This window comes from Oncorhynchus keta, chromosome 2 (assembly GCF_023373465.1).
Source record: "Oncorhynchus keta strain PuntledgeMale-10-30-2019 chromosome 2, Oket_V2, whole genome shotgun sequence".
Taxonomy (NCBI): Eukaryota; Metazoa; Chordata; class Actinopteri; order Salmoniformes; family Salmonidae; genus Oncorhynchus; species Oncorhynchus keta.
Window position 1 is genome coordinate 45136640 of NC_068422.1, and position 17972 is coordinate 45154611.

At 46.6% G+C, this 17972-nt stretch overlaps 2 protein-coding genes across 3 annotated transcripts in view; one reads left to right on the forward strand and one right to left on the reverse strand.

Annotated features, from left to right (window-relative positions):
• Positions 1-17972, forward strand: part of LOC118401088 (serine/threonine-protein phosphatase 2A 56 kDa regulatory subunit delta isoform-like) — a 633889-nt gene that overhangs the window by 385387 nt on the left and 230530 nt on the right. The gene's annotated exons all lie outside the window — the stretch shown is intronic.
• LOC118401216 (protein quaking-like) overlaps positions 1-17972 on the reverse strand; it is a 109963-nt gene that overhangs the window by 19302 nt on the left and 72689 nt on the right. For both annotated transcript variants that reach the window (XM_052477468.1, XM_052477459.1), the window contains exon 4: positions 16204-16347. In XM_052477468.1, the coding sequence (XP_052333428.1) occupies positions 16204-16347 (144 nt within the window). The remainder of the gene's footprint in view (positions 1-16203; positions 16348-17972) is intronic.

Sequence of the window (17972 nt, forward strand, 5' to 3'; positions counted from 1 at the left end):
CACCAATAAGAGGCTTGATTAAGTAAGGCTCAAACAGCACAACCTGGCCGTCTCTCCTTTGTCTCCGGGCTCGCACAATGAGGAGAGATGAGGAGGGTACAATGAGACCACGGGGTTATTCTGAGAACAGTCTAGTGCTGGGTGGGGGAAAAGTGTTTCCTGCTTGGGAAATAGGTGTGTGTCTGTGTACGTGTGTGCCTTTAAATGACACATTTTGTTTCATCTCCCACAACAGCCCTGGAGTATTGGCAAATGGCATGTGTACATGTACCTGCGTAGTGTGTACTTACTGATGAGTACTAAGCTAAGTATATTTGTCCAACTGTGTGTGTGTCTATGTGTACTGTGTATGGTAACTAGCCACCGTGTGCTTTCTCACGCACACACTCTCAAAACTGGGTGAGAATTCAAAGTCATGGTAGGTCACGGGAAGTAAACGGGAGGGGGGGCGACTTAAGGAAGCCTTCAGCATCTCGCCTGATAATCTTTGAGAGTTCCCTGTGCTGCTCCAGGCGCATGGAGCTTTCATGTTAATTGGCTTTGGCAAAAGAGAGAGGGAGGGAGGGAGGGAGGGGGGGAGTGGTGGTGTCCCCAGTGCATGAGGTTACTGTGTGTGATCTCTGCAATGTTAATAGGCTGCTCTGATAGAATGCCTAGACATGACTGCATCACGGCCAGACACTTGTCCCGGAGAAAGAATGTAGGATGGGCTAGTGTTGTGACTCCAACGCGATTTGATAAAGGTTAATACCGTATTAGCAGAATCAGTCAATATCAGTACATCAGTTGGATGGCTTATAATGCACATCGTTAGCAGGTTACACGTGGGACTACATGTGAAGGTTGAATTGAGCTCAGGGTAACATAGCAAAGACTGTATGATTTCAGGATATTGCAGACCTTTTGGGGCCTTGTTGTATGAGTTGCTGTTAGTGGTGTTTCTCTTGTCGAGATGTGGGTTTTGTCCTTAACTGACTTGCCTAGTTAAATAAAGGTTACACACACACCACACTGACCAAAAAGTCATTTTGTTGGCATTTACGTATGTCCCCATTACCAGTAAAACATCATCAAAACGTATTTCTTTCACTTACTTGCTGTGCTGTTTCATTGTTCATTTTTTCAGTCGTTTCATTCTCAACCCGGATCGAGCAGTGAAGTTTCAGCTCTGTCTGTCCGTGGCCTCTCTTCACTGTCACTGTGTCCGCTTCCATCCTGTCCAGCGGTGTATGTAACATTTCACGTAAACCCTGTTTCTTGTCTGCATCCTTGTACCGCGCATGGCGGCGACAGAGTAAAGAAGCTCAGAGAGAATGTGCTTGTTCACAGCCTCTAGTAGACGACTTTTGCAAGTTTTAACCCCGCGGTCTGTCGCCAGTTTTATTGAGCAGGAGTTTCAATGCCCTGACAGAGGGTATCCCGTCTGCTGCAGACGCAGTTGATGAGCTTATTTCTTGGCAGATGCCCGATGTTGCCATTTTTAGCTAATATCGGCCGATTCCGATATGCTCACCGATATATCGCGCATCCCTAGTTGCTGTGTAAACACCAGCCCCAAAAATATGATAGAGCTACTATCCACCGAACTGTATCTAACATGTGTGTAGTGATCTGTATTACTATTACTACAGTGATACGGTTGGTTATTATGGTAAGGTTGTTATGAGGCTTGGATATCCTCTAAAATAGGACAGTATTAATGTGGCCCCTTTCCCTCCCACAAGTCTGAAAGAATAACCCCGGTGCTAGGTCACTGAAATGGGACCGCTATCCTTCCTACTTCTCCTTGTACCTAAAGGTTAGAAAGGATTTATGCACAAATCCAGTAATGGAAGGGGTTGTATGACTTGAACGACATGATTTGGGTGACGAGCAAAGAGCAGTGACACAAAGGGAGAGAGTGATCTCCATTCCCATGAGCTGGGTACATTAGGAATGGATGGCGCATGAAAACCTTTCCGTGTTTCATTTAGTTATGCCTGCAATGCTACAGAGCTAGAATCTGCACGCACGATATACACACACACACACACACACACACACACACACACACACACACACACACACACACACACACACACACACACACACACACACACACACACACACACACACACACACACACACACACACACACACACACACACACACACACACACACACACACACACACACGATCAAAGGCACACAGTGGGTTACTCCACCATGCAGGGCACCACTTCCTACCAGAATACAGATCAAACCAGGAGGGGAACATAAACTCATTAAATATACAGCTTTGAAAAGGATGGACATTTCACAAGCAGTCTCCCTTTAAACTCAGTTGAGTGTTTGGAGTGGCCCTCTCTCTCTACAGTGGCTTGTTTACCCATCCTCGGCACAAACTGGGGTTCACATGCCAGTTAAACAGCGGGCAGGGAAGACATCACCCTGCCGCGGTGCCCCAGCGCCCTTATCTCCCTTTAGAAGACACTACTCGGCCTTCACGACACACTCAGACCGCCACAGCGATGTCACTTCCTCTCCGATCTGTCTGTCTGTTTCTCTGTGCCCGTACCTCAGAGATACATACGGCGGGGGAAAGAGAGTCTCCACATCTCTTCACGTTCTCTAATCTTCCAAAAGAGGCCAATTTACAGGCCCGCTGCCCGTCTACCTTGATGAAAAATAGATTTGAGGACTTTTTTTTTTTGTGTAAAAAATGTATGTCCTTGTCCATTATTCATCTTACAGGCTGCATTCTAATTGGTGGTCTGGCGGTGGATTGGAATTGCTATCCGCTCTCAAAAAAAAAGGGTCTTATCTCCATCATTGTCAGAGCCAAACAATCTGGATTGTAATAGTGAAGAAGCGTATTGATGAAGGGATCTTTGTGAGAATACTCTGGTGGAAATACCTCTTGTGGGGGTGGTATTTCACTGCATGTAGCTACAGTATGTTGTGCATTCAGAGGGATACATGGATCATGATAAACGTTCATTGAGTGTGTCTCGGAGGCCTTTGGGTTCGGCATGAGAGCTTCTAGGCAACCGTGAGAGGCTTCTGTGCATAGGGTCCATTTTGAAGTGTTGAGCTCATAATGATCAAGCCCTTGGAAAAAAAATGGTCTTCCAAATGGCCTAAAATGCCAATTGGATAGATCTCTAACAAAATGCACGGAAGTCAAATAATTCATTCTTACTTGATTTGCCGAACATTTTCTGAAGCCACTGCAGGGTGCTGTACGACCTAGTCTTCGATAAACACCGCTGCAATCCTTTCTCACACACAAAGACACCGTTTGCCTTTTTGAACAAAGGTCTGTAACAGCATTGAGGTCAAGTGTGCCATTACACAGTAACAGCCTTGCAGTGTGGGAAATGAGATGTTTTCGTGACAGAAGCAGGCCTTTATTTCAGAGGTGACATTTCATTTCACGCACGCCTCAGGATGGCAGGCAGGCAGGCAGCTATCTGGTGAAATGCTACATCTAAGCAAAACTGCACTGCGGAGCTAGATTCATTTTTCGGTCTGTCCATCTACTCTCAAACCACCAGGCAGTTTTCCATTGAGAGTAATGTCGCAATAAAATATATTCTGACATGTGTAAATGGGAACGGCAGATAGAGGAGATATTTCCTAAAGATCGACAAAAATTGTAGCGGTTCGACAGGGGTTGGATTCTTCTTCATTGCAACGACATGATGATGAAAACGGTGTTTTTCAAATAAATGATGGATGTGCGGCATGTGGTGTAACTATAAAGCTCCACTCCACATTTCATTCTAAACGCCTACTGCTTGCAAAATCCAAATGTTAAACTATAAAATGATGTTTCTTTGCAGGACAAGGATTGTCCTGACTTTCAAGAATGGCAGAATTGCTTCTAATTTGTTTTTCTGCTCTCACCATCCAATAGGGGCGGCAGGTAGCCTAGTGGTTAGAGCCTTGGTCCAGTAACCAAAAGGTTGCTAGATCGAATCCCCGAGCTGACAAGGTAAAAATCTGTCGTTCTGCGCCTGAGCAAGGCAGTTAACCCACTGTTCCTAGGCTGTCCTTATCAATATGAATTTGTTCTTAACTGACTTGCCTAATTAAATAAAGGTGACAAAATATATATCTATAGGAGTGTAAGTTTTACCGTGGCGATACATTGGGACATGAGAATTCATAGAATATGTCAAATATTAGTCAATTATTGCATTCTATCCATGCGGGCTTTTCGCGGGCGACCTCAGACATGAAATAGATTGGTGTGACGGCATACAGGCTGTCGCCAATTTATAATTAATGAATGCGCAATTTGCCTAAATGGTCAGTGGACACGGGCGTTTTTTGCGGGGAAAAAAAAAAAAAATTTAAAACGACGCACACTGTAGTAGGCAACTGTCGCATCTATTTTCCAAGTGAACTCTCTAAATGTCAACAACAAAAAAGAATCCCTCACTGCCAGAGGGGAGGAGATGGAGGAGGAAAAAGAGGGGGAGAAATGCGCAATAGGGTGAAGATGTAGACGGACATCTTGTTTCCCAGAGCTTGGGGGGTCCTTGATCGCCCCTTGCTGTCTGAAAACGGGCAGTCTGTGAGGAATTCAAGCCTCTCTATTTACAGGCACATGGCTCGGGCTCTTTTGAAGGCCCGGTACGAGGGCCACTCAACAGGTTGCCACGGAGATGCATTTTCTACCTCCTTTCACCAGAGCCCCTGATTTTTCAGCCTGATCCCCAATGTAAAGAAAGAAAGAGAGAGAGAAATAGACAGAGAGAGAGAGAGAGAGAGAGAGAGAGAGAGAGAGAGAGAGAGAGAGAGAGAGAGAGAGAGAGAGAGAGAGAGAGAGAGAAAGAGAGAGAAAGAGAGAGAAAGAGAGAGAGAGAGAGAGAGAGAGAGAGAGAGAGAGAGAGAGAGAGAGAGAGAGAGAGAGAGAGAGAGAGAGAGAGAGAGAGAGAGAGAGAGAGAGAGAGAGAGAGAGAGAGAGAGAGCTGCTGGGTGCGTTCCCAAACATGGCTGTTTACCCAGGACAGGGTGGATTTTCCACTGTATTGATTCAGCGAGACATACTCAACTCTCCAAAATGATTTAACAGAGGGAAAGAGAGGGGGACAGAATGTGTGCCTTTGTTTTCCAGAGAGAATGAGAATGAACGTGAATGAAAGGAGAAGTGAGTGAGTGAGTGACAGCAGCGAGAGAGAGAAAACGAGAGAATGTCAGTCTGTGAGAGAAAAAGGGAATGAGAGTGAATGGAAATGAAAGTGAGTGAGTGAGTGAATATGTGTGTGTGTGTGTGTGACAGATGAGAGAGAGAAAGACACAGAGAGACAGAGAGACAGAGAGAGAGATGAGAGAGATGAACTCATGAGCCCAAAGTAAAGCAGGGAAGGGAAGGGGAGAGGAGAGCCCCACAGAGAGCATTATCCAGCCCCACAGGAGAAGAAAGCCAGAGCTCAGGACTTCTACACTCCAGTTGTAAACAAAGGCTCTTTTGATGGTCTTTCAGCCTCAAAGACCTAGATGACTACTCAATCATGTGACCAGAGAAGAGGTCCCTGCTGTTCACACATACAAGCACCAGAGCCACGCACACACACATCGTTACACATGCATAAGCATACTGTACACCTACATGCGTGAATGAAGGCATACCCAAATGCATACACAAATGCACACAGACACGCACACCACCCAACCACCCACCAACTACCCCCACCCCAAACGCACACAGCGACCAAGTCTCAGGTACATCTAAACTCTATTCAGCAGGGCTGGCCCGCCCTCCTGGGTCCTGGCCTGGCCCGCCCTCCTGGGTCCTGGGCTGGCCCGCCCTCCTGGGTGCTGGGCTGGCCCGCCCTCCTGGGTGCTGGCAAGGCCCGCCCTCCTGGGTGCTGGCCTGGCCCGCCCTCCTGGGTGCTGGCCTGGCCCGCCCTCCTGTGTCCTGGTCTGGCCCGCCCTCCTGCGTCCTGGCCTGGCCCGCCCTCCTGCGTCCTGGCCTGGCCCGCCCTCCTGGGTCCTGGCCTGGCCCGCCCTCCTGGGTCCTGGCCTGGCCCGCCCTCCTGGGTCCTGGGCTGGCCCGCCCTCCTGGGTGCTGGCCTGGCCCGCCCTCCTGGGTGCTGGCCTGGCCCGCCCTCCTGTGTCCTGGCCTGGCCCGCCCTCCTGCGTCCTGGCCTGGCCCGCCCTCCTGCGTCCTGGCCTGGCCCGCCCTCCTGGGTCCTGGCCTGGCCCGCCCTCCTGGGTCCTGGCCTGGCCCGCCCTCCTGCGTCCTGGGTTGGGGCTCTGCACTCTCAGTAACCGTGAGCAGCAGAAAAACATGTCATGCAAGAGAGGGTCTATTGTGCTGCAGAGGGAACAGATGGGAACTCCCACAAACCAGTGGGCTTTTGTTCAGTCATTCTGCAGCGCTCTCTCTTCACACATACTATAACAAGAGCACAAATACCTCTGCTTCCCTCTGCTTCCTTTGCCTCTTTCACCTCACACATGGCTGATTCTCCCTTGGCCTGGCTTGTACATTGAATTGATTTGAATCAAGTTCCCAACCCCCTAAGGATGTGCGGGAATTGCAGATGCATATCCAGCCACCTTTGAAGTATCTGTTAGTGAGAGTGTATTTAATGCTGTCGACAATGTGTCAGCTGTCTGTGACTAAACCCCCACGGAACGGAACATGCTGGGAAATCCCTCCGCTGGACACTTGCAGATGCAGACTCAAATTCACAAGTGGCCTGGGCCTTTTGGACCGATGCACCCAGCCTCCTAGAATCTCAGCAGCACTCAAGGCCTTCTCAGAGAAGAGAACACGTGTGTCTAGATGTGAGTGTGTGTGTGCGTGCGTGCGTGCGTGCGTGCGTGCGTGTGTGTGTGTGCGGGTGCACGATTACAGTTTATGAACAGAGTGGAGTATGTGAGTTTCAAAACGAGTGTGACAGAGTGAGAGTGAGAAACGGAGAGCGAGGGAGACAAAGGGAGAAAGACGTGTGTGTGTGTGTGGGGGCGCGACAAAACCAAGAAATGGTGCGAAGCGCTCAGTGTTTCCCTCGGGACAAAAAAGAGTTTAATAAAAAGTGTCAAGTGTAGATCCAGTATTCCTCCTCGGCTAGGAGCTAAGGAGGTGACATGACTGACAGGCTGGGCTTGGCAGCAGGAGGTCTGAGTCCCAGACATAGTGTGTATGCTTGCTCAAACACTATACTTGCACAGCTGGTCAAGCCTATGGGGACACACACACACACACACACACACACACACACACACACCACCCCACAGACACACACCATTTGAATTCCACTTTATCTTTGGGCCCTGGCAATTAGAGCCTGCCTCTATCTGTCAGTGGTAGAGGCCAGGAGCCATTGCGGGGCCCTGCTGATAGACAGGACTTTAATTAAAGCTGGTCCCCTCAGCACCCGACGGTTTAGGCTCTGAGTATACTGTGCTCCTGCTGCTACTACTGGGGATGCACAGGGAGAGACAGGCAGCAGAGAGAGCCTCCAGTCCTATCTGTGACAGCACTATCCAGTCCCTCCAGGATTTAGCAATACCGCAAAAACCTTTGTTTTGCGTGCAAAATCAACAATTGCCTGCATATTACACGAGGGCTTGCAAATTTGACCAATCCCTGCACTATTACCACATATAACAATCAAATCACTGCAATATTACTGGATAAAAAAACTGTCTGACCACCGCACTACAAAAAGAGGGCTCGCAATTTGAACCAATCAATGTACTTAAAAAAAATTGCAATCCTGCAGGGACTGATTACAGCAGGTGGCAGAAGATGGCAGAGTTTTCTGTTGGCATGAGTGCTTATAATACCTATGACGTCAACTTTTTTCTTATCTGGCGCATACACACATACAGCCTAGTGCTGAAGTTGCACTTCCTCCCATTTACTGTCTGAGGAACCGAGCACGTGAGTCTTTGTGATTCGCTGGTTTAAGGGAGGCGTTTTAAGGGTTAAATGCATGAAAGTGACGGGGATGATTCACATGGTCAAGGTCAGTGTAGAGGTTAATGCAACCAGTGGACAGATAGAGGGGTCTGACAGGCTGGAGGACAGTCCAAAGACACAATGTCCCTACAAATCATATGTACGACTGAAGGCACTTTCTGAGTACGGTGCATCCAGAGAATTGGAGTCAAAGACTTTGGAGGAATATTCTGACTTACGTTCTGAGTGAGTCAGAACGTTGCGCATATGCACACACACACACACACACACACACACACACACACACACACACACACACACACACACACACACACACACACACACACACACACACACACACACACACACACACACACACGCACACACACACACACACACACACACACACACACACACACACACACACACACACACACACACACACACACACACACACGATTATGTCTCCCTAATTTTGTATGGCTCAGTGGCAAACTGCAGAGGGAGTAGTACTGGCATAATCACACAGGGGACTGGTCTTACTCATGATACAATGCCAGTACTGATAATTACCCTTATCACCGGTGCTAGTCACTGAATGCTGCAAGCACACATGGACTGCTACTGATAATGATGATGATGATGTTCTCAGCATAGAGATGTTCTATTATGGCTCTCACCAGGTGATGTGATTTCAAGATATTTGGAGGGAAAAAGGAAATGGTAGAGGGGAGAGAGGGGCTGGGGGAAGAGGAGACGGGGAAGGGGAGAGAGGGCCTGAGGGAAGAGGAGACGGGGAAGGGGAGAGAGGGGCTGAGGGAAGAGCAGACGGGGAAGGGGAGAGAGGGCCTGAGGGAAGAGGAGACGGGGAAGGGGAGAGAGGGGCTGAGGGAAGAGGAGACGGGGAAGGGGAGAGAGGGCCTGAGGGAAGAGGAGACGGGGAAGGGGAGAGAGGGGCTGAGGGAAGAGCAGACGGGGAAGGGGAGAGAGGGCCTGAGGGAAGAGGAGATGGGGAAGGGGAGAGAGGGGCTGAGGGAAGAGGAGACAGGGAAGGGGAGAGAGGGAATGAGGGAAGAGGAGACAGGGAAGGGGAGAGAGGGGCTGAGGGAAGAGCAGACGGGGAAGGGGAGAGAGGGGCTGAGGGAAGAGCAGACGGGGAAGGGGAGAGAGGGGCTGAGGGAAGAGGAGACGGGGAAGGGGAGAGAGGGCCTGAGGGAAGAGGAGACGGGGAAGGGGAGAGAGGGGCTGAGGGAAGAGCAGACGGGGAAGGGGAGAGAGGGCCTGAGGGAAGAGGAGACGGGGAAGGGGAGAGAGGGGCTGAGGGAAGAGGAGACAGGGAAGGGGAGAGAGGGAATGAGGGAAGAGGAGACAGGGAAGGGGAGAGAGGGGCTGAGGGAAGAGCAGACGGGGAAGGGGAGAGAGGGGCTGAGGGAAGAGCAGACGGGGAAGGGGAGAGAGGGGCTGGGGGAAGAGGAGACGGGGAAGGGGAGAGAGGGGCTGAGGGAAGAGGAGACAGGGAAGGGGAGAGAGGGGATGAGGGAAGAGGAGACAGGGAAGGGGAGAGAGGGGCTGAGGGAAGAGCAGACGGGGAAGGGGAGAGAGGGGCTGGGGGAAGAGGAGACGGGGAAGGGGAGAGAGGGGCTGAGGGAAGAGGAGACAGGGAAGGGGAGAGAGGGGATGAGGGAAGAGAGGAGACAGGGAATGGGAGAGAGGGGCTGAGGGAAGAGCAGACGGGGAAGGGGAGAGAGGGGCTGGGGGAAGAGGAGACGGGGAAGGGGAGAGAGGGGCTGAGGGAAGAGCAGACGGGGAAGGGGAGAGAGGGGCTGGGGGAAGAGGAGACGGGGAAGGGGAGAGAGGGGATGAGGGAAGAGGAGATGGGGAAGGGGGGTGAGGGGCTTGAGGAGAGGGAGAGGGTAGAGTAAAAAGTGGAGGGTAGAGATACCATCAGGCGGGTGGGGTGGGCTTCGGAGTCGTGGGGGCAACAGGGACAGTGGTTTTACCTTTAGGATGCTGGTATTTCTACTCTGATAGCCAGAACACTAATGTCTGTTGTGGTGGAAGCCTGGGGCCAAATGGAGATGACATCTCTATTGGAGGTGGCCAGAGGGCTGCCAGGATCTATGCTTTAGTGAGGTCCGGATGTTGAAGTTAAAGCTCGTTTACTGCATTTCTATACAATTTAAAAACACTAAAAAGCTATATTTGGAGAAAAAAACATCCCACATTGGCTTTGAAGTGTTATAATATTTGATATTTGCCCTTTTAACACACTAACACAAGCACGCAGGCATAAGCACACAAGCAGGCACGCACATATCCACGCAAACACACACGTACGCACACACGCAAACAAGCCTAAGCGAGATTTTGTCACTGGCAAATCAGTTTTGGACGGCCGGGAAACCCACATGACGGCGGAGAGCAAAATGTTACGTTTTAAAGTTGATTTCCCGCAATTCTACACATTATGCCACGTTACCATGATATCTGAGTGAGGCTGACTAACAACAACAAAGATCAGTGGAGGTCAGGGCCCCTGTGTTCCCAGTCGGTAATTCAGCCACGATTACTACACGTTTAGATAGTAGGCTAGACTAACTCATTTACCAGTCTAAAAAATGTTAGCTGACGAGGCCTAATTGTGCGACTGTCAGTGAGTGACATGTAACAAGAGGGATGCTGATGCACTGACAAGTCTCGCAATTACAACTTGTGGATTCTACTATTCTAACTCTCAACAGTAAATTGAGATCCCGAATAATCTGTATACACACAGTACCAGTCAAAAGTTTGGACACGCCTACTCATTCCAGGGTTTTTCTTTATGTGTACACGTTTCTACATGGTAGAATAATAGTGAAGACATCGAAACTATGAAATAACACATATGGAATCATGCAGTAAGAAAAAAGTGTAAGCAAAAGAAATCAACATATATTTTATATTTGAGATTCTCTAAATAGCCACCCGTTGCCTTGATGACAGCTTTGCACACTCTAGGCATTCTCTCAACCAGCTTCATGAGGTAGTCACCTGGAATGAATTTCAATTAACAGGTGTACCTTCTCAAAAGTTAATTTGTAAGCAGAGAGAAATGACAGTTCATCATTACTTTAAGATATGGAGGACTGTCAATAAGGAACATTTTAAGAACTTTGAAAGTTTCGTCAAGAGCAGTTGAAAAATCATCAAGCGCTATGATGAAACTGTCTCTCATGAGGACCGCCACTGGAATGGAAGACCCAGAGTTACCTCTGCTGCAGAGGATAAGTTCATTTGAGTTCCCAGCCTCAGAAATTGCAGCCCAAATAAATGCTTCACAGAGTTCAAGTAACAGACACATCTCAACCACAACTGTTCAGATGAGACTGCGTGAATCATGCCTGCATGGTCGAATTGCTGCAAAGAAACCACTACTAAAGGACACCAATAATAGGAAGAGACTTGCTTAGGCCAAGAAACAAGAGCAATAGACATTAGACTGGTGGAAATCTGTCCTTTGGTCTGATGAGTCCAAATTGGAGATGTTTGGTTCCAACCGGGTGTGGGTGGGGGGTGCTTTGCTGGTGACACAGTCTGTGATTTATTTAGAATTCAAGGCACACTTAACCAGCATGGCTACCACATCATTCTGCAGCGATACTCCATCCCATCTGGTTTGGGCTTAGTGGGATTATCATTTATTTTTCAACACGACAATGACCCAACACACCTCCAGGCTGTGTAAGGGCTATTTGACCAAGACAGAGAGTGATGGTGCTGCATCAGATGACCTGGCCTCCACAATCACCTGCCCTCAACCAAATTGAGATGGTTTGGGATGAGTTAGAATGCAGAATGAAGGAAAAGCAGCCAACAAGTGCTCAGCATATGTGGGAACTCCTTCAAGACTGTTGGAAAAGCATTCCAGGTGAATCTGAGAATACCAAGAGTGTGCAAAGCTTTCATCAAGGCAAAGGGTGGCTATTTGAAGAATCTCAAATATAAAAGATATTTGTTTCACACTTTTTTGGTTACTACATGATTTCATGTGTTATTTCATAGTTTTGATATCTGCACTACTATTCTACTGTCACGCCCTGACCTTAGTATTCTTTGTTTTCTTTATTATTTTGGTTAGGTCAGGGTGTGACATGGGTGATGTATGTGTTTTTGTCTAGTTGCCTGTGTCTGCACTTTTGTATGATAGCTTCACGTTTGTTTTGTTATTTTGTATAGTTTGTTTAGTGTTGGTCTTCATGAATAAATAATAGAAGATGTATTCATATCACGCTGCGCCTTGGTCTCCTCCGTTCAACGAACGTGACATCAACAATGTAGAAAATAGGATAAAGAAAGAAAAAAACGGTGAATGAGTAGGTGTTCTAAAACGTTTGACCGGTAGTGTATATTTTCTTCATTACAGATGGCAGTTGTCATGACAGCCCAGTGAGATGGAGTCGTAGCATTATTTCTGCAGTACCAAGGCAGAGCAGCAGATATGCCACATCCCTTCACAGTCTTTAAAAACAGCCATTTTCAACAAACTAGACTCGACAATAAAAATCGAAGTAATGAAAAATTGAAAATAATACTTTTCATTGTCGTCGTCCTCCTCCCTTTTTGTACACTGCTGCTACTCGCTGTTTATTATCTTTGCATAGTCACTTCACCCCTACCTACATGTACAAATTACCTCAACTAACCTGTACCCCCTCACACTGACTCGGTACCGGTACCCCCTGTATACAGCCTCGATATTGTTATTTTATTGTGTTACTTTTTATTATTTATTTTTATTTTAGTCTATTTGATAAATATTTTCTTAACTCTTCTTGAACTGCACTGTTGGTTAAGGGCTTGTAAGTAAGCATTTCACGGTGAAGTCTACACTTGTTGTGTTCGCGGCACGTGACAAATAAAGTTTGATTCGATTTTGAAGAAAAAAAATGAAATACATTGGCCATCAAGCAAACTTCTTATCCTTTTCAGTGCAACGCCTGGAGAAGTGCTTGAAAGGTTTCTGTACTTGAGGTAAAAAAAATCCTAAATGTTGTGGTTTGAAAACATTCAAATACAAACTTTCAAAAACTCTACAACAAACCTACACTCTCACTCTCTGGCGTGTGATCACGTCACGTCATCTCCTAATCTGTTGCAGTGAGTGATTCAATTCCTCCAAATCAGCCCTGCTTCCAACTACAGTTGAAGTCAGAAGTTTACATACACCTTAGCCAAATACATTTAAACCCAGTTTTTCACAATTCCTGACATTTAATCCCAGTACAAATTCCCTGTTTTAGGTCAGTTAGGATCACCACTTTATTTGAAGAATGTGAAATGTCAGAATAATAGTAGAGAGAATGATTTATTTAAGCTTTTATTTCTTTCATCACATTCCCAGTGGGTCAGAAGTTTACATACACGAAATTAGTATTTGGTAGCATTGCCTTTAAATTGTTTAACTTGAGTCACACGTTTCGGGTAGCCTTCCACAAGCTTCCCACAATAAGATGGGTGAATTTTTGCCATTTCCTCCTGACAGAGCTGGTGTAACTGAGTCAGGTTTGTAGGCCTCCTTGCTCGCACACGCTTTTTCAGTTCTGTCCAAAAATGTTCTATCGGATTGAGGTCAGGGCTTTTTGATGGCCACTCCAATTCCTTGACTTTGTTGTCCTTAAGCCATTTTGCCACAACTTTGGAAGCATGCTTGGGGTTATTGTTCATTTCGAAAACCCATTTGCAACCAAGCTTTAACTTCTGATGTCTTGAGATGTTGCTTCAATATATCCACATCATTTTCCGACCTCATGATGCCATCTATTTTGTGAAGTGCACCAGTCCCTCCTGCAGCAAAGCACCGCCACAACATGATGCTGCCATCCCCGTGCTTCACGGTTGGGATGGTGTTCTTCAGCTTGCAACCCTCCCCGTTTTTCCTCCAAACATAACGATGGTCATTATGGCCAAACAGTTCTATTTTTGTTTCATCAGACCAGAGGACATTTCTACAAAAAGTACAATCTTTGTCCCCATGTGCAGTTGCAAACCGTAGTCTGGCTTTTTTATGGCGGTTTTGGAGCAGTGGCTTCTTCTTTGCTGAGCGGCCTTTCAGGTTATGTCAATATAGGACTCGTTTTACTGTGGATATAGGTAATTTTGTACCCGTTTCCTCCAGCATCTTCACAAGGTCCTTTGCGGTTGTTCTGGGATTGATTTGCACTTTTCGCACCAAACTACGTTCATCTCTAGGAGACAGAAATTGTCTCCTTCCTGAGCGGTATGGCGGCTGCGTGGTCCCATGGTGTTTATACTTAGATACTATTGTTTGTACAGATGAACGTGGTACCTTCAGGCATTTGGAAATTGCTCAGAAGGATGAATCAGACTTGTGGAGGTCTACAATTTTTTTCTGAGGTCTTGGCTGATTTCTTTTGATTTTCCCATGATGTCAAGCAAAGAAGCACTGAGTTTGAAAGTAGGCCTTGAAATACATCCACAGGTATATCCAATTGACTCAAATGATGTCAACTAGCCTATCAGAAGCTTCTGAAGCCATTACATTTTCTGGAATTTTCCAAGCTGTTTAAGGGCACAGTCAACTTACTGTATGTAAACTTCTGAACCACTGGAATTGTGATACAGTGAATTATAAGTGAAATAATCTGTCTGTAAACAATTGTTGAAAAAATGACTTGTTTTATGCACAAAGTAGATGTCCTAACCCACTTGCCAAAACTACAGTTTGTTAACAAGAAATGTTTAATGACTCCAACCTAAGTGTGAGTAACTTCCGACTTCAACTGTAACTAAAGTTTGTAACCTCTCCCTGCTCATTACAGCTCCGACCAACAGTAAATACAACATTGCTTGTTCCCTCGCGCATACGCACACACAGGTCCCCCAGATGCCTGGCCTCGCTCGTCTTGTGTTCTTCATTAATGTTTGAGTGGTTATTTGATAAACGAGGACAGCTACACCGGCCATGCTCTCTGTGTTAGCAGCCTGTCACGATCTGTGTACGACAGCTTTCATAACCCAGAGAGCACCCATGACCCGATAGGGGCCAGCCAGCCGGCCAATCACAAGATCTTATGGAGGTCCTCCAATGTCATGCTCACCTAAATGGACTTCTGAGAGACACAGACAGGAAACCACTTTTCACTTACAAGAAACACCAACAGGTAGGTTAGAGGACTTTGTGTATGAACTGGCCTGGCTAGTTGCTATGCATTGATACATTCAACTAAGTATACTGTCGGCTGCCACACATTCAACATCGGTCATTCATCTACCGTGGGGAGGTTCTCAGAGAAGGACATGTAATATGATACAAAGATTCCTCCAGGAGTGAATGTACAGACTAGACTAATTCACCCATGATCCTCTTTCACCACTATTTAATCATCATTCAATCCCTCTGCCTATGACACAGATTTATTTTGACCACGAGGCATTTGGGCAGTCGGACAAAAAGCAAGTGTGGATCCTTTAAGTAGCCATGCTTTCACAAACTAAAATAGTCCCCCTCTACTGAGATGGCAGACTGAGATGGCAGACTGAGATGGCAGACTGAGATGGCAGACTGAGATGGCAGACTCAGGGGATTACCCCATCCTACAGGCTCCTTCCTAAACTTCCCCTTTTCGCCAATGAAGAGTCTCACTTCCTATTTCAGGGGACAAAAGAGGAAATGAAAGGGAGAATGTGTGGATCAGCAAAAACATACCATTCCCCATGATCAGCTCTCTCATTCTCCCTCTCTTTCCTTCTCACGCACACACACGCACACGCACGCACATGCACGCACATGCACGCACATGCACACACATGCACACACAAACAAATGAACATGATTGAAAAAGCAACATCTTTGGTATTGATTTCTCTGTAAAAGAAACCGCTGTATGTTTACACGTGGTTTATTGATTTGGGGATATACTGTAGTCATGTACATTATCTGTCGTCATGTACATTATCTGTCGTCATTTACAGTATCTGTCGTCACCGACATACAGCTGACTGCTTGCATGACCAATCAGCCGAGCTGATTCTACAATTTCAGCACGTTTGAAGGAAATAGGAAGTGTGATGACCATCTTTTCACGCACATTACGGCACGTGACTCTGTTAGCACAGGAATGTGGTCTAGAGCGAATTAAACACCAATCCGTCTTTACCACTTGATGTTTGAACACTTATGACATCAATCTCAGGTCTTTAAATAAACACATCTGACTGGTGACATTTCTGAGAGCTTCCTCTCAGCCCTGCATCACGGGCCCTCAGCAACAGGAAGTGACACGTGGCTACTGACTCACCGCAGGCACCAGTAGTTTGTTGACCTCCTCCACAGCCCGCTTCAGCTTGATCTCAGCGCGGTTCTGTGCGTCCTCCACTGTGATCAGGACATGCAGGTCCTCGTTGAGGTGCTCCCAGTTGGGTTTGCCGCGGTTCTGCTCTTCCTGATGGGCGGGAATGGAGGAAAAGAGTTCAAAACAAGTCCAGACAGAGGCTGTACCTCTTGGGCCGTTTTCCCAGACACAGATTAAACCTAATTCAGGACTAACAGATTCTCAATAGAGAAGAGCTTTTTAGTCCAGGACTAACAGATTCTCAATGGAGAAGAGGTTTTTAGTCCAGGACTAACAGATTCTCAATGGAGAAGAGGTTTTTAGTCCAGGACTAACAGATTCTCAATGGAGAAGAGCTTTTTAGTCCAGGACTAACAGATTCTCAATGGAGAAGAGCTTTTTAGTCCAGAACTAACAGATTCTCAATGGAGAAGATCTTTTTAGTCCAGGACTAACAGATTCTCAATGGAGAAGAGCTTTTTAGTCCAGAACTAACAGATTCTCAATGGAGAAGAGCTTTTTAGTCCAGAACTAACAGATTCTCAATGGAGAAGAGCTTTTTAGTCCAGGACTAACAGATTCTCAATGGAGAGGAGCTTTTTAGTCCAGAACTAACAGATTCTCAATGGAGAAGAGCTTTTTAGTCCAGGACTAACAGATTCTCAATGGAGAAGAGCTTTTTAGTCCAGGACTAACAGATTCTCAATGGAGAAGAGCTTTTTAGTCCAGGACTAGGCTTAATCTGTGTCTTGGGAATCAAAGCAAATTGTATTTGTGACATGCGCCAAATACAACAGGTGTAGACGTTACAGTGAAATGCTGTAACAGTGAAATGCTTACTTACGAGCCCTTAACCGACAATGCAGTTTTAAGAACAATATGTGCCAAGTAAAAAAATAGATAAGTAAAACATTTGAAAATGTAAAAAAATAATAATTAAAGAGCAGTAGTAAAATAACAGTAGCGAGGCTATATACAGGGTGTATCGGTAGAGAGTCAATGTGCAGGGGCACAAGTTAGATGAGGTAAATGAGGTAATATGCACATGTCGGCAGAAACAGGCCCCATATATGTTTTGATCGGGGTCAGCGGTCAAATATGATCAACGACCAATGATTTATGTCAGTATTGCATGTATGGGCAAATTTACTCACTCCAAAATATCATATGATAACAAACACCTCTCCATAGGCATGGTTTTCATGACATGTACCATTGCCAGAAGAGTTCTAGAAATCCCAAAGTAAATCCGCCATGTCAGGGAGACATGTAAGATCCACGGACTCGTTGAACTCCCCACATTCCTCACGAGACCTCACTGAGAGTGGAACGGTTTCCCTCTTGTTTTCCTTTATTCAATAAAGCTAATCTGTTCAGAACGAGGCAAAAAAAAAAAATAGCCAGTGTTACCCGCAGTGGCTCCACGTGACAGACTAAAAAAGGACTGTCTGGGTCAAACCACAGGTTAAACTGGAGACAGCCAGGAGGTTACGCAACGTCACTGGCGGCTTTTCACTCTCGATCATTTCCCCTCTTTTACTCTACGGACCTGCAGCACTGCTGAGTCTCAGGGCTCAGCGCAATGGAACCCGAATGATTGTATCAAACACAGCGGCTCCTTTCCTCTGGTGAAGGAAAGCCTCAGCATCATTTCAGCTATAGTTAAAAAAATTACTTCCATAAATACTAACATAAATATGCTTCCAGCTTTTAAAACAAGAAGTGCGTGTGAGTGG